Source organism: Xenopus laevis, chromosome 8L (assembly GCF_017654675.1).
Source record: "Xenopus laevis strain J_2021 chromosome 8L, Xenopus_laevis_v10.1, whole genome shotgun sequence".
Classification (NCBI taxonomy): domain Eukaryota; kingdom Metazoa; phylum Chordata; class Amphibia; order Anura; family Pipidae; genus Xenopus; species Xenopus laevis.
The window spans coordinates 26,161,888-26,176,692 of record NC_054385.1 but is presented as its reverse complement, the minus strand read 5'-3'; the positions used below and the strand labels follow the sequence as shown (position 1 = coordinate 26,176,692).

Sequence of the window (14,805 nt, the reverse complement as noted above, 5' to 3'; positions counted from 1 at the left end):
TGGAATACTGTTTTGAAAGCATAAACTCAGTGTTGTGATTATTTGTAATGTGTTCTCCTTTACAGAACTCTACTTTGTCTCTCTTCTCTTTCTTGACTGGCCTTCATCTCAGTTTTACCTTTATCTTGCACCACCTCTGTTCCCTAACTTTTCCCTCTACCCAAACCCTACAGCCACATAACAGTCTTGTTTCTTGCCATGCTTGCTCCCTCCTAAAAAATGCATTAACTACACAATAGTCTTGTCTCATATTCCCTGAAAAGAATACCTAGCGTTATGGTCCATGTGTTGCTACATCCCATGTCTCCTGTCACTAGGTCTTTTCTTTTGCTACCACATCTTTAGCATTCTTACTGAACATAAACACTTTCATATCTCAGTTTTTCTTGCACAGATTGTTTTCAATACATGACTAACAGCTTTCATTTATTGCTGCTAGGCTTACTTGACACATAGACAGGTTCAGTGTGCTAATTAGAGAAAAACCGTATTCATCTGTTCATGAGAAAAAAACGATCTATAGTGTGATAACTTCTTTAAATGCGGTTAAATGCAGGTTTGAAACTACTCACATGGGAGATGTGTTTCAAGCATGTAGTCTAAAGGTATTCTTTTCCTGTTTGTTCCGGAAGTTACAATGGAGCGGTTCCCGAAGATGAATTCGCTGCTCTGGGTCCTGGCTACGTGGCTGGAGGGCCGGATTTGTGGAGAGGCCACCAAGGCCCTGGCCTAGGGCGGCAGGATTTTAAGGGGCGGCATACTGCCCAATCACACCCATATTGGTTCAGAAATACTGGGGATGAGCAGGAGATACAATCTGTGTCGGACTGGCCCACCGGGATAACAAGAAGACTCCCGGTGGGCCCAGGTGTTAGTGGGCCATCACACTGCTAAACAGTTAGCCTATTTCATGGCCATTCCTTATTTCTATGAGAACAAAGAGGCCAAATAGATGGAATAATAGGTTATAGTATTATAGTATGTAAAGAAAAGAGACTAGGAAAATAGACGTTGAGTGAGGAGTGGAAAAATAATACTACCGAGAGTGGGCCCCTGGTCTAAGGTTTTGGAGTGGGCCCCTGATCTAAGGTTTTTTGGTGGGCCCCTGGTGTTCCAGTCCAACACTGGATACATTGGTTTTTTAAATATCCCGATCCTCGTGGCAGATGCTGCTGATCCAAACTTCAAGTGGTATGGTGCTTTGTTCGGATAAGTATATTCACACTTATACGACAGATATTTGTATACTGAGTATGCGAAACGAATTGGGCTATGAATTGTTAAATAAATTATTATTTTACACAAAAAACCATTAAGCCTTTTTGAATATCCGTCATATAAATGTGAATATACTGATCCTAACAAAGCACCATACCACTTCAAGTTTGGATAAGCAGCATCTGCCATGAGGATCGAGAACCATACCGGAAGCACTGCAGAGGCCCGTCAGCCATGTAGCCATGACCGAGCCAGGATCCATCTTTGGGAACCGCTCCATTGTAACTACAGTAACAAAGGTTTGCAATAGATACATCTACGTTCTGGTAAGTACAGACGACCGCAGGGCTCTTTGAATAAGAGCCTGACAGTACTTCACCATATGCGATTTAAATTGCAGGAAACCTACCAAGATTAAGACAGACTGCAGGAAAAGAATACCTTTAGACCATACGCTTAAAACACATCTCCCTTCTAAGTAGTTTCAAACCTGCATTTAGCCGCATTTAGAGAAGTTATCATACTATGCAGCAGGGGTATCCAAACTTTTTGCAACAAGGGCCAGATTTGGTGAGGTGAAAATGTGTGGGGGCCGACCATTCTGCCTGACATCTATTCCGAAGTAGCTAGCTTGCAATCAGGATCACTCACTCCTGTAGATGTACACAGCGATTAGGAAGTGGAGTCTGTTTGGACTTATTCTCCGCACCTCATTTGAACAAGGAATCGTCGCCGCAGCAATAATATTTGGGCACATGATTAGTGAAATGATTGTCTATACTACTGCCTGTGTGCTGAAGGTGTTAGCAATAGACACACACTGGCACGTAGTGACGCACCGCCCTCGCATACTTCTTTAGTTTACTATTGCACCTTCAGCCCTAAAGAAGTATGTGTGTATGTGAGTGGCAGATCATTTCACTAATGTGCCCAAATATTACTTCTACAGCTATGCAATTCCTGATTGCACTGTGCTAGCAGGCCACATTATTATTAATTTCATGACGGAGGCTGAGGGCCTGTGTAAATTTGAAAATGGCCCGCAATTGGCCCCTGGGCCTGACTTTGGACATGCCATGCCTGTTTTTTTCTCCTCAGGAACAGATGAATACAGTATTTCTCTAATTAGCGCACTGAACCTGCCTTATAGTTACAATACACGCGGACTAGTGGGTCCACTATTTTATCGGTGCTACTCGATCACTTCAATCTGACTCAGCGGAGAGTTTCCCTATCCAACAGATTAACCTTAGTTGACATATAAACTTCCCTATCCCACTCTTCTGTTACTAGACTTATTGATCATACACACTCCATAAGTCCCTCCCAAAATTGTTGTGATGGTTTTATAAACAGTAATTTGTTTTTCAGGGTTTATTTGTACTCTGCTAATCTTTTTTATGAAATAAATAGATAAATTATCTACATTAAATTATCTAAATGATTTAACTCGCAAGGACCAAACATGGAATAACTTCAAACCCCCTGTTTAGCTCAAGAGATAACAGAAACCATAGGTTTTTAGGATCAATAGAATAGACAATGTTTGGAGCAAGCCTTATTCATTAAACTTATGTTGAACAAGGGGGTGCTAAGGTAATACAGTCATGGAGGTATGGTAGGGTTATGATGCCCATGACTGAGAAACCATCTATGGTGCTGGTTCTACTTTGGGATAAAAATTAACATTGTCTTTTAAAAAAGACCACTTTATTGGAGCTCGCTAGAGATCTGCTACAGTTCTTGTCAGTGTTTGAGATGACAGGTGTCTTAACAGTCCCTGCCAAAGTATCAGGTCCACATGGCTGCTAATTGGTTCCTATCCTACAGTACAGTGAGCTGAGTGCAATGGCTTCCTTCTACAGCCTTCTACAGCCTGATTGGTGATTTTAGCTTGAGCTGGAACCAGCAAGTCATACAGATGGCTCTCTTGGCCATTATGGCTGCCCCTCTCATGATGTCCAATGACCTGAGAGATATTTCTGCAAAGAGTCCAAAGCTCTTTTCCAGGACAATCATGTGATCTCCATTAATCAAGATCCTCTTGGAGCACAAGGATACAGTTTTCAAGGTATCGAATGGATAGACAAATCCTTTATCATAAATTTTTAACCAGTTTTTTTTTTTTATTATTCTGTAGCCTGGTTTTATTCTGGTATGTGTCTGTGTCAAGTTTATTATGTATTATCTATATTTGTAGCAACAGCTCTGACACCTAATTGGTTATTCCTGCTGGTGGTGAGTAAATGAGGCTAACTGTGTTAATTCTGATGAGGGCTATAGATTAAATGTTGAACTTGGTCAGTTATAAAGATTAATCAGATCCTCCTGACACCTGTTAAATGATTTTGCTACAAGCTACCTAGATGATCAACTGAGCTCATTTTTATTTCCAGATACCTGTACCATAATGACAGCAGCATAAAAAATATTAGAATAGACATAGCAACCAATAGGATGCTTACTTTTTTCTCAGGTGATTTTACCTGCTGATAGGTTGCTATGGGTTATTGCACCTGGGCAAACTTAGCGCCTTTTATTACATAACCCTGAAGACTTTAAAGCTAGAGAATTCCTGAATATTCCAATAGCATCATTCAGTATCTTGATACAGGTATAGGATCACTTATTTGGAAACCTGTTATCCAGAAAGCTCCAAATTACAGGACTCTATTTTAAACAAATAATTGAAATTTTAAAATGATTTCCTTTTTCTCTGTAATAATACAGTACTTGATCCCAGCTTATATATAAGTAATCCTTATTGAAGTCAAAACAATCCTATTGGTTTAAATTCATGTTTTAGTAGACTTAACATATAGAAATCTAGGTTATGGAAAAAAATTCTTATGTGGAAAACCCCAGGTCTCGAGCATTCTGGATAACAGGTCCAATATCTGTATATATAGGTTTCATGTAAAATCTGTGCATTGTAGCACTAGTCAGATAAAGGATAATGCCTTAGTACAATCAAAATATCTACACAAATGTTTATTAACAATAATGTATTTACTTCTCTGCAATCATCAGGGTGAAATTAAGCTTCCAACATGTAAGCCTTTTCCTAAGTCAAATGCCACAAAAGGCTGAAACTCGGGCCTGCTGAAAAACGCAAGCCGAGGTTTAGCCCCTACACTGGAAGCAGCCCCTTACCTTGCCTGCATTTGGATCTTGGCTCAGAAATCTGCTGCTTGTGCCTGTACCTGGGCCAATGTAATAGATCTGGGTGCAGGCAAGGTAAGGGGCTGCTTCCAGCACAGGGGCTAAATCTCAGCCTGCGTTTTGCAGCCTCATATGGCATTAGCCTAAACAGAGACTATCTGCTTGTCATTTCTAATAACTGTTGTCTCTCTTTAGGCTGATAATTTTAAAGTGTGGGAGAGGCCTCTCATCAAAGGATCTCTGGGTATTTCTGTGACCAATTTCTACAAAATAGGCGGTCCTAGGAATTTCCTATTGTCCCTGTGTTTGCTGTGGAAAAAGTGTTTGCCAGAACAGTTGCTTTATTAATTGCCTTCTGCCTTCCTACCAAAAGCATGGACATCTGACTGATACTTCCCTACTGTCACGGTGGATAAATCCCTCAGGAACTATATTGTTAGGTGTTATACAGCATTGTATATTCTTTTGTTATCTTGACATACTCAATCTGCATAATATATTCTATTGTTTATGGAAAACAATAAAATTATTGAAAAAAAACTATTGCTTAGGTTAGTATGATATTCCAAGTCACCAAGGAGTTCCATGATTACAGTATATATAAAAGCAGGTCGAAGGCCTAAAATCCTCCAAACTCATTTATTACAATGCCAAATATTGCATATACTGTACATGCTTCTGGACACATTTTTTAGACGTGACTGAATATAGAATATCTGGGCATACTGTGGTCACATGGTATTTTGGCCTCATGTTCTTGTGGGAGAATCCACACCTGGAGAAATTTAAATGTCCTTTTTCCAATGTAATGTAAATGGTGGTGGGGGGCAGCTTTAGAAAGCGCACAATTGCAGCCTAAAAGGTTGAGGTTATTTGTTATACAATATGTGCATGTATATGAAGGCATTTTAAAGTAATCTAATAAATTACTGTTTTACATATTTGCATGAGGCTCCATTGGAGAGATATAGGCGTGACTAACCAAATGGCAAATGATGGTGTGCAACCATATTCATCCCAGACCTCCATGGAAAACTGCTTTATTAAGACACACTAAGTGGTACAAATTGTGCAGTGGGTGCTCTGAAACTCAAGTTTCTTGCCTAAACACTTCCTCTGAGGAATTCCCGAGTGTTTAGGCAAGAAAATCGCAAATCCAGCACACCCACTGCACAATATTTGTACCACTTAGTGTGTCTTAATAAAGCCATTTTTATGAAGTGAAATTGGTTTACGGTGTATGCGGGGAATTTTTCTTGCTAATGTACCAGTATTGGTGTGGAGTGGCGAGAGCAGCACCTGGACAAGAGGACATACAAGCTGGGTGAGCTCGGATGCCGACTGCATCAGATTCAAATATTTATGGCAGTGAACAAGCACGACATCTATTTACCCCAAAATAAAACACCTACCCATTTAACCACATTATGGGAAAGGACAAAACATTTACCTGGGGTTTGCATCTTGTTCTTCAATATGTTACGGACATCTGACCCTTTAATCAATAGCTGGGGGGAGGAGTTAACAAAAAGTAGTGACTTCACAGATGCTTTTGTGGTGAGGAAACTTAAATTAACATGATATGGGGGGATGTTTGAAAAAAAAAAAAAAAAAAAAAAAATACACATTTAGATCTTCATGGATGTGAGGATTGTTAATTGAAAATTATACCGTTTTCCTATAGGTTTATTTTTCCTTTAGGTTCTATAACCTAGCATAAGGAACCTTAAAAGTGGTCCCTCCTCCAATTCCCAAAATAAGGATGAAAAAACACATTGTTTACATATACAAATAAGCAAGATGCAGCAATGTATCTCGCTAAAGGAATCCAGTAGATAAACCCATATTTTTCTGTCCCCAAGCATAGAGAGGTGTAAAATGGTTGTTCACTTTAAAAGAAGCTTTCTAAGCAACTTTTTTCTTGGTCTTTTTCGAATGATTTGAGAAATATATGCGTTTTTCTGCAGTCTTTAGTTAATGGTTCTATTCATGTTTAAGACTAACTGCAAAATGCTTTATAAAACCACTTACGGTAATAGATTGTAACAAGTTAATTATGAGAAATACCTTTTTAAGCTGCCTAGAAAAATAGATGAAAGGGAGAAAAAACAAAAACAAAGGCTGAAATTGCCCACCTTAAAGGAATTGTTCAGTGTGAAAATAAAAACTGTAAATAGATGCAAAATAAATATTTCAAATATAGTTAGCCAAAAATGTAATATATAAAGGCTGGAGTGAACAGATGTCTAATAAAACAGCCAGAATCCAACTTCCTACTTTTCAGCTCTATAACTCTGAGCTAGTCAGCGACTTGAAGGGGGGCCACATGGTACATTTCTGTTCAGTGAGTTTGTAATTGATCCTCAGCATTCAGCTCAGATTCAAAAGCAACAGAAATGACCCATGTGCGCCCCCCCCCATCAAGTCTCTGATTGGTTACTGCCTGGTAGCCAGGGTAACCAGTCAGCGTTAACCAAGAGAGCTGAAAAGCAGGAAGTAGTGTTCTGACTGACATGTTATACATCAAATCACTCCAGCCTTTATACATTACATTTTTGGCTAACTATTAGAAACATTTTTTATTTTGCACAGCCTATTTATTTACCCAGTTTTTATTTTTACACTGAACAGTTCCTTTAAAAAACTGCACCAAATCTATACTGCAATTATAGAACATTTATGGAACTGGAGGCCTTACAAATCTCTGCCCAGCTCCTTGTACTCTAGCCCACGACCTGACCATAACACACAGTGCTCCCTTTAAGACAGGACCTTTAATATAGAGTGCTTAGATGTAAACATGCTACTACATTTCTCCAAAATTTATTTTTCTTTTAATAGAACCAGAACTATTGGCCCCCAAACCTACTGTACATAAAGGTATGACTGGCTCAAGTGAAAATAATGATTGAATTTCAGAATCAGGAAACAAGCCACTGAAATAATGAACTCTGGCAACATCTAGGATGAATTTTATTGCAATATTTAGAAACTGCATAAACAAATTAGAACTGGATGACTTGACCCTAAAAAAAAAAAAAAAAAAAAGAAGAGGGGAGAAAAAAAAAAAAGCAGCATTAGTATTAAATTGTCAAACTGAAAAACATTTGCAAGATCCAGACAGCTAAAAGGCAAACTACATAAAATACTGGGTGTTGCTCACATAATTCAAACACTATTGTTTAGACTGGAGATTTTGTGTTAGATTAGTTCCAAAACGGACAATTCTTACCCAAGTCTGTGTATGGCCAGTTTAACATCTACCCTTACAGTTTCAATATTGACACCTACATTTAAGGTAATTTCCTAGATATTGGGCTGTACCCAGGAATGCTGCAGTCTATATTAAGATATCAGCAGAGACTCTTCTAAACAGAGATCTCATACACAAGAAGTTTTACAGGCATGATGAAAGCAGAAATATATACATGGGAATCTGCTTACTTGTGATATGATGGCCCAGCATTTATCAACCTCATTAAAAGGTCGGTAAGACAAAAATATTACAGCACTGTTGAATGTTAGCACACTATGAATACTTGTTAAGTTATATAAAAGATTATTCTTCCCCATTCAAACAAATCTTGCCTTAGGTTCAGGTCACTCTATACCGCTAACTGTAGCTACTAAAGCCATAATATATTCCATATTTCATACTGATTTATATATAAACTATTGGAGCTTCCTCTGCAGACTACAGTATTTAACACACAAATTCCTCTCTTTCTTGTGACAGCAACTTTAATTGCTGGCACATCAAACTATAGCCCTTAACAGCCTAGTTCCATCGAACTCACCTTTCTCTTCTTGTCCCCTCCCAATTCAAAGTGCTTGCATCGCTTGATTGCCAGCATTCTCTTTGATCGGCAGTTTGAGTCAACACACTCCAGTCTCAAGACAATCTTCTTTGTGGTCTTAGCCTATTAACAAAAACATTATGTTGATGAAAAATGAAATCATTCATTGCAAAAACACAAACGGACAATGATGCTAACTTAACAGGTTATTGGCATTTTCCAAAACTAGAGGGTCTGCTAGGGTAATGCAGCCATTTGCCTCCTTCTGGACCAGTCTGTAGTATTTATTAAGACTAAAATTAAATGTCTAAACCTACCTTATGTTATGGTTTGGCAAGTTCAATAAGTTGCAGAATTTATCAACAAAGATCCCTCTCTGGAGTTAACTAGCCCTTCATTGCTCCATATGTATTACCCAAGGTTGACTATTTGAAGCAACCACATTGGAAAAGTGGGAGATGATGGCTGCCAGCAAGTGCTTGTGTCTGATCTCTAATTACTGACAAGTGGTAAGACTGGATAAATGTAGTTTCTCTATGTGGCCGAATAGTGCAGACTGGCATTTTCTCCACCAAGCTAGGAGACAGCCAAGAAAATGTCCAACATACAGGACAGTTGCATAATGCTCTCCAACAGAGTAGACCGACTTTAGGCTTGTGTTTTTTTCCCTGAAAGATTTTACTGTATCCCCATTCTTCTTTAACCCACCGAGAAGCAATATCAGATTGGGGGGGGGGAATGGGTTTTGATGCAACATCCAAATTTCAGTCAAGTTTTACACAAAAATTAAAGGTCTAAATCTGGTCAAAAACAGGCAGATTTAAACTGCCAACTGGGCCTCTACAGAAAGTGCTGACATCTTTTCTGCCAGTATATTGGGCCTCCCCGACAGATCCAGATATTTTTCAGTGAGACTGTATGGGCACATTAATGCAGTCCTCCCTCGTGGGCCCGCATAGGCGCACACTCTGATGCAATAGTTGCTCAACATGAAAGATCAAACAACAAAGCCCTATAAGATTTTTTACAAAGACACTGATTATGGGGTAAATACGGAAATTAAAGAAACATGATAGCTATTAGAACCGATAGATAAAGGGCAATTTACATATCTGTGACAAGCCTGACAGGTGCATTGTATACTATCCCCGAAAAGTTGACAGATTTAGTCCAGATCAACAAAACCTTAGTTGGCAGTAACAATATATTTTAGGAGTCAACATCCTAGCACACTACAGTGCCAAAGATTAGTCACACAGGCTTTAGACTGCACCACAACACTGGGCAGTGCAAGTTCAGTACAGGACTGTGAGCCCTCATTGTAATGATTTTCTTTGCAATGTTTATGTTACAGAATACAAGAAGTTTGCCATGTTTGGTGTACATGGGATTTGTGTAACCTTGCCCAGGATGTAGCAGGTTACATAAAGACTTGCTATTTTCTATTGTTATCAGATACAGAAGGCTAAACGGCTGTTTTATGGCAAAAAAATAAAAAAACATGAGCTCAGGCTGTTTTGTTCAAGGTTGTGTTTGTAGTGACACTCACCTTCTTTCTGAAAATTGGCTTGGTCTGGCCACCATAGCCGCTTTGTTTGCGGTCATAACGCCTTTTTCCTATAAAAAAAAGCAAAACGTTACATAGGTGTAAGACTCCTGAAATCAGAACCAACTGCGAGCAATACAATTATTAAAAAACTGAAAAGCTGTTAAAATACCCAAACTTAACAGGGACAAATTACATCTAAGAGAAACCAATACTATATCTATCAACCACTGTTGAATTATACAATTGCCTGCAATAGTTCTTGCAGCTGGCTTCTGAAACAATGAAACAGAAGCCTGCTGATGAACAGACAAGAAGGAAAATGGATTCCTGCTACAGGAAGGGATTATTGGGGTTTTTGCAGAAATATTCAATAAATCCGCCTCAGTGCTTTTTTTTAAGCACAATTCTATATCTAAATGAGTACAATACACTTTTTTTTTTTTTTTTACACAAAATGTCTCCTTTAAAGGGGTTGTTCACCTTCCAAACTTTTTTTTTTAATGCAGTTTTTAAATTGTTCCCCAGAAATAGACTTTTTTCAATTTTTTCATAATTTATTTTTTACTGTTTTTCCAAAATCTGAGTTTAAAGTTGAATGTTCCTGTTCCTGGTGTTTGAGTCTGGCAGCTCAGTAATTCAGGAGCAGACTCTGAACTGTTACAATTTTGCAAAATTTAGTTGATACATTTCTCAGCAGCATCTCTGGAGTATTAGCAACTATTGTATCAATTCTAACGGCTGCCTGTAATGAAACCTAGAGATTCTGCTCAGCAGGGACAAAGATAAGAAATGTATCAACTAAATGTATCCATTTAGAACAGTTTACAGGGTTGGCGACCCCCACCCAGGGCTGCTTCAGAAGGTGAAAAATGACACTTTACACTTCAATATTAGAAAAACTGACACATAGAAAATAGAAAGTCATTGTTAAGTTATTATTTCTAGTGATCTATCTGAAAACAACTAGTTGTTTGAAGGTGAACCACCCTTTAAAAACTATAACAAATAATGATCAATTGAAAAACTGTTCAGAATTGGCCATTCTATAACATACTAAATGTTAGCCTAAAGTTTAACTTTAAAAACAGAAAATTTTACCTTATACTGAAAAGATCCTTAACATTAGAATAACTAGTTTAAGTTAAGAATATCTCAGGGAGTAGTCTCTTCAAACCAAACAATAAGATCTGTTCTTACCCTGGGCGTACAGAGAATCCTTGCCCTTCTTGTATTGGGTCACTTTGTGTGGCTGATGCCTGCCACATTTCTTGCAGTAGGTCCGGCGGGTCTTGGGAACATTCACCTGAGGGTTAAAAAAAAAAAAAAAAAAAAGTGATGGATTTCAATTATATGTATATAGTTTAATAAACAGCTATAAAAAAAGACAAATCCCTCTCTAGATCCACCAGTGAGCTATAATGCACAATAGCAGAGGTTGCAAGAACAAGTTATCACTGAGCTGCCAGAAGTCAATCTGTAGCAGTAACCACACATGCAATCTACCCAATAACCCAACACAAAGGCCCAAGAGCTGACCAGAAACTACACCGACATACCATTTTAATTGGGCGCCACAGATTCTACACGCTTAACGGGGTTGTTCACCTTCCACTCTTTAGTTCAGTTGGTTTCAGATAGTTCACCAGAATTAAAGACTTTTACCAATTACTTTCTATTTTCTATGTGTGACAGTTTTTATAATATTGAAGTGTACAGTGTAATTTACCTTCTAAAGCAGCTCTGAGAAGGGGTCGTCCACCCTGTAAGCTGTTCCAAAATTGATACATTTCTTATCTTTGTCCCAGCTGATCTGAATTCCTGAGTTTCATTAAAGTGATACTGGCACGTTCCTATTTTTATAGGAATGTACCAGTGAATATGGGGGAGGAGCGATCCCTCTATAGGTTAATTCCAAATGAAAACAGGTTGCCGTTACTTAGATTCCCCAGGCTGGGTGCAGCTTTGGGGGAGCGTTTAACTGATTATATTTCACGTGCAGCTTCTATTTACTGACAACGACATGTTCCTATTTTTATAGTTCAGTATCCCTTTAAAGGCAGCTGTAAGAATTGATACAATAGTTACTAACGAATTCTGTGGAGAAATGTATCAATGAAATGTTGCTACACCTGAATTACTGAGCTACTAGACCAGGGGTAGGGAACCCGCGGGGAGCCTCATGCAGCTCTTCATCTGGTTTGCTGCGGCTCGGTCTTGAGGCTTTGCCGGTCACGTTGTCTATACAGCCCTCCCACATACTAGCAGCTTCTTGAGTGTGCAACCGCGGTACGTTAACGGTTAGCTTACCGCAGTCGCACACTCAGGCATTCGCCAGCAGTTGTGAGGGCTGTATAGACGTCCCAGGAGTGACAGGCATGACCAAGCCGCAGCAAGATGATTCATTATGGTCCTTACCGAGGTCACACACTCAAGACAAGAGAGGGAAGATCGGCATGGAGCTTCAGAAACAGAAGTCACATTAAACAGATGAGAACACTAGCATTTAATAGGGCTATTCAGTGTTTAATTTATTTCAAAGTAGGCCTACACATGCACACTGCACTTCTGTTTGTTGTATTCTGTTGCTGTAACAGTTAAAATTAAAAAAAGGTTAAAACTTTTAAAAGTTTAGTGAGTAATGTGCGTTATGTTTTTCGGCTCCAGACTATTTCTTTAGTGGAAGAGGGGGCAAAATGGCTCTTTTGATAGTAAAGGTTGCCGACCCCTGTGCTAGACTCAAACACCAGAGACTGGGACATTAAACTTAAGTTTTGGAAAAATGGTAAAAAATTAAAATTGGAAAAAAAGTCTCTGGTGAACAATCTGAAAACTGAACTGTAAAAAAAAGTGTTGGAAGGTGAACCGCTCCTTTAAAGGGTAAATCATGGATTTTACCAACAATACAACAGACATGGAGCTGCAGAAATGTCCATAGACCATGTGAAGTGAAAATGTTGCTTGGATGTGTGCTAGGTTAATTCAGGAGCTGGGGTAAATGACAAGTGGACTCCACCAAATCAGGATTTAAAATTCGTTTTTTCTCTTCTCCTGATTGGATTTGAAGTGAGGCAAAGAGAACTTAGAAAGAACATTTAGGACAAACAACACTTTCCATATTAGCGTGTATCTGTATGCCTGGGTATTTAAACCATAAGCAAACTAGCATGTTTTTGATAAACCGATATATAAACGACCGCTGTAATAGCAATCCACCAGCTATTTCCATATAATGTTTAATGGGAGCACGTCTGTCTGATAAAGTTCAATTCCCAATGCATAATAAGCAAGGATTGTAAAGGAAATGCAGAGAAAACCTCACGTGACAGGTGAAACCCAATGAGCAGAGCCGAATGATATATTTTATAAGTAAAATTTAACGCCCAAAGCGCTAAACACAGCAAGTAGCGTTAACATTCACATGGTATCTAAATTATCTTAATCCTGGCATGTTTAGGTGCCTGCCCAAATACAGACAGGAGCTGGCCGATGGGATTCGATTGATGATGCCGTTCTATTTCCCCAAAACGGAGGTTTTGCAAAGCAATAAAGCTCTAACCGTACCGCAAGTAACACGATACAATGTGCCCGAATAAAGAACGGGGTCGTTTGAGCACGGTAACCGAGGATTGACATAGATTTCAATTTCAAGGATATGCGCGAAACCCATACTCACCATCTTGTTCCACCGCGTTCAGAAGAGAGAACGGAAGCGGGAAGTGAGGTCATAAAGGCCCGAGTGCTACCATAGAGAAGGAGAAAACCAGATTCCTAGACAAGAAGGGGAGGGCGCTGAGCCATCGAAATAGAGAGACGGAAGCTGAAACTGGTGGCGAGAGTAGCGACTAGTTCCTATTCTCAGAAAGGACCGTCCTTCTAGTGGATACATAATAGATGATTCATATGGCAGTGAGATTGTTTCTATCCTTAGAATGGACCTAATGCCTCTAGTGGTGAGGTACCAGGAAAGAATAGGAATTAGTCCAGTCTATAATGACAAAGCTACCGTAAATGCCATCCAGTTCCTTGGACATTTAAAAGTAAGGATAGAATCTAGTCTGTTTTTACAGAGCTAGCTATTTTCAATCCTTATAAAGACTCTAACATACGGAACGCATTTTAGGACATCCCCCGGAAAAATTCCACAGCTTAGGAATGCTGTATCAGGTGCTTTTACCATCACTCATGTATGTATGTATGTATGTATGTATGTATAGTTTTATTTGTAAAGCGCTCCTTGAGGGCAAAGCACTGTAGAACAAAACAATAAATTAGTAGTAACAAATAAGGCTAAGGCCACACTAGGCGATAGCGCCGCGATTTGACTCGCGGCGACTTTTCGCCGCGACTTTTAAGCCGCAATCGCTGGGGAAACTTTTGCGCTGGCGTCTATGGGGAATCGCGAAAAATCGCCAGCGTAAAAACACACGCGGCGATCTTTTTTCTATTGTCGCTCGAAATCGCCTAGCGAGGCAATTTCGAGCGACAGTAGAGAAAAGATCGCCGCGTGTGTTTTTACGCTGGCGATTTTTCGCGATTCCCCATAGACGCCAGCGCAAAAGTTTCCCCAGCGATTGGGGTTTAAAAGTCGCGGCGAAAAGTCACCGCGAGTCAAATCGCGGCGCTATCGCCTAATGTGGCCTTAGCCTAAGGGGTCTTTGGAATAAAAAGTAACAATAAGTGCATTATTAGAAATACAATTCACATAAATATAAAAAATATAATTACAATACAGATTAAGTGCTCAGTGTCAAGGAAACAAAAGGCTAGAGGACCCTACCCCGTAGGGCTTACAGTCTAAATGGGAGGGTAACACAGACACAATTCAGAGGGGTATTAAGGTGCTCCATCCTCATCATCCTCCAAATCTGCAGTCATACCTCCATCCTCTACCCTCCCTTCTCAGCCCTTAGCCATACGAACTCAGCCCTCTGTCGTCCTCCCTCTGTCTTCCTCCCTCAGTCCTCTACCCTCCACCCTCAGCCTTCCTCCCTCCCTGCTCAACCCTCTTTCCTCAGCACTCAGCCTTCCGCTTTACCTGTACACCCCTCCGCACTTCGCCCTCCGCTCTCCCCCCTCAGA

At 39.6% G+C, this 14,805-nt stretch overlaps 1 protein-coding gene across 2 annotated transcripts; it reads right to left on the bottom strand.

The window, feature by feature from the left end:
• Positions 1 to 7,336: 7,336 nt before the first annotated feature.
• rpl36a.L (ribosomal protein L36a L homeolog) lies at positions 7,337 to 13,428 on the bottom strand. Of its 2 annotated transcripts, none has more exons than XM_041572064.1 (5): positions 12,034 to 12,069; positions 10,924 to 11,029; positions 9,727 to 9,794; positions 8,178 to 8,300; positions 7,337 to 7,406 (listed from the first exon to the last, which is right to left on the bottom strand). In XM_041572064.1, the coding sequence occupies exons 1-5, from the start codon at positions 12,052 to 12,054 to the stop codon at positions 7,386 to 7,388; spliced, it is 339 nt and encodes a 112-aa protein (XP_041427998.1). In that variant the 5' UTR covers positions 12,055 to 12,069; the 3' UTR covers positions 7,337 to 7,385. The 2 variants fall into 2 exon arrangements, with proteins under 2 accessions (XP_041427998.1, NP_001087322.1); NM_001093853.2 differs by lacking the exon at positions 12,034 to 12,069 and adding an exon at positions 13,400 to 13,428 and having other exon boundaries at positions 7,338 to 7,406.
• Positions 13,429 to 14,805: the final 1,377 nt, after the last annotated feature.

Coding starts and splice junctions, on each gene's coding strand:
- rpl36a.L (XM_041572064.1), bottom strand. CDS start 12,054: ATGCCTGAGTGTGCGACTGCG. Junction 11,030..12,033: donor TGCCTGAGTGTGCGACTGCG/GTAAGCTAACCG, acceptor TTTAACCCTCAG/GTGAATGTTCCCAAGACCCG. Junction 8,301..9,726: donor AGCCAATTTTCAGAAAGAAG/GTGAGTGTCACT, acceptor TTTTGTTAATAG/GCTAAGACCACAAAGAAGAT.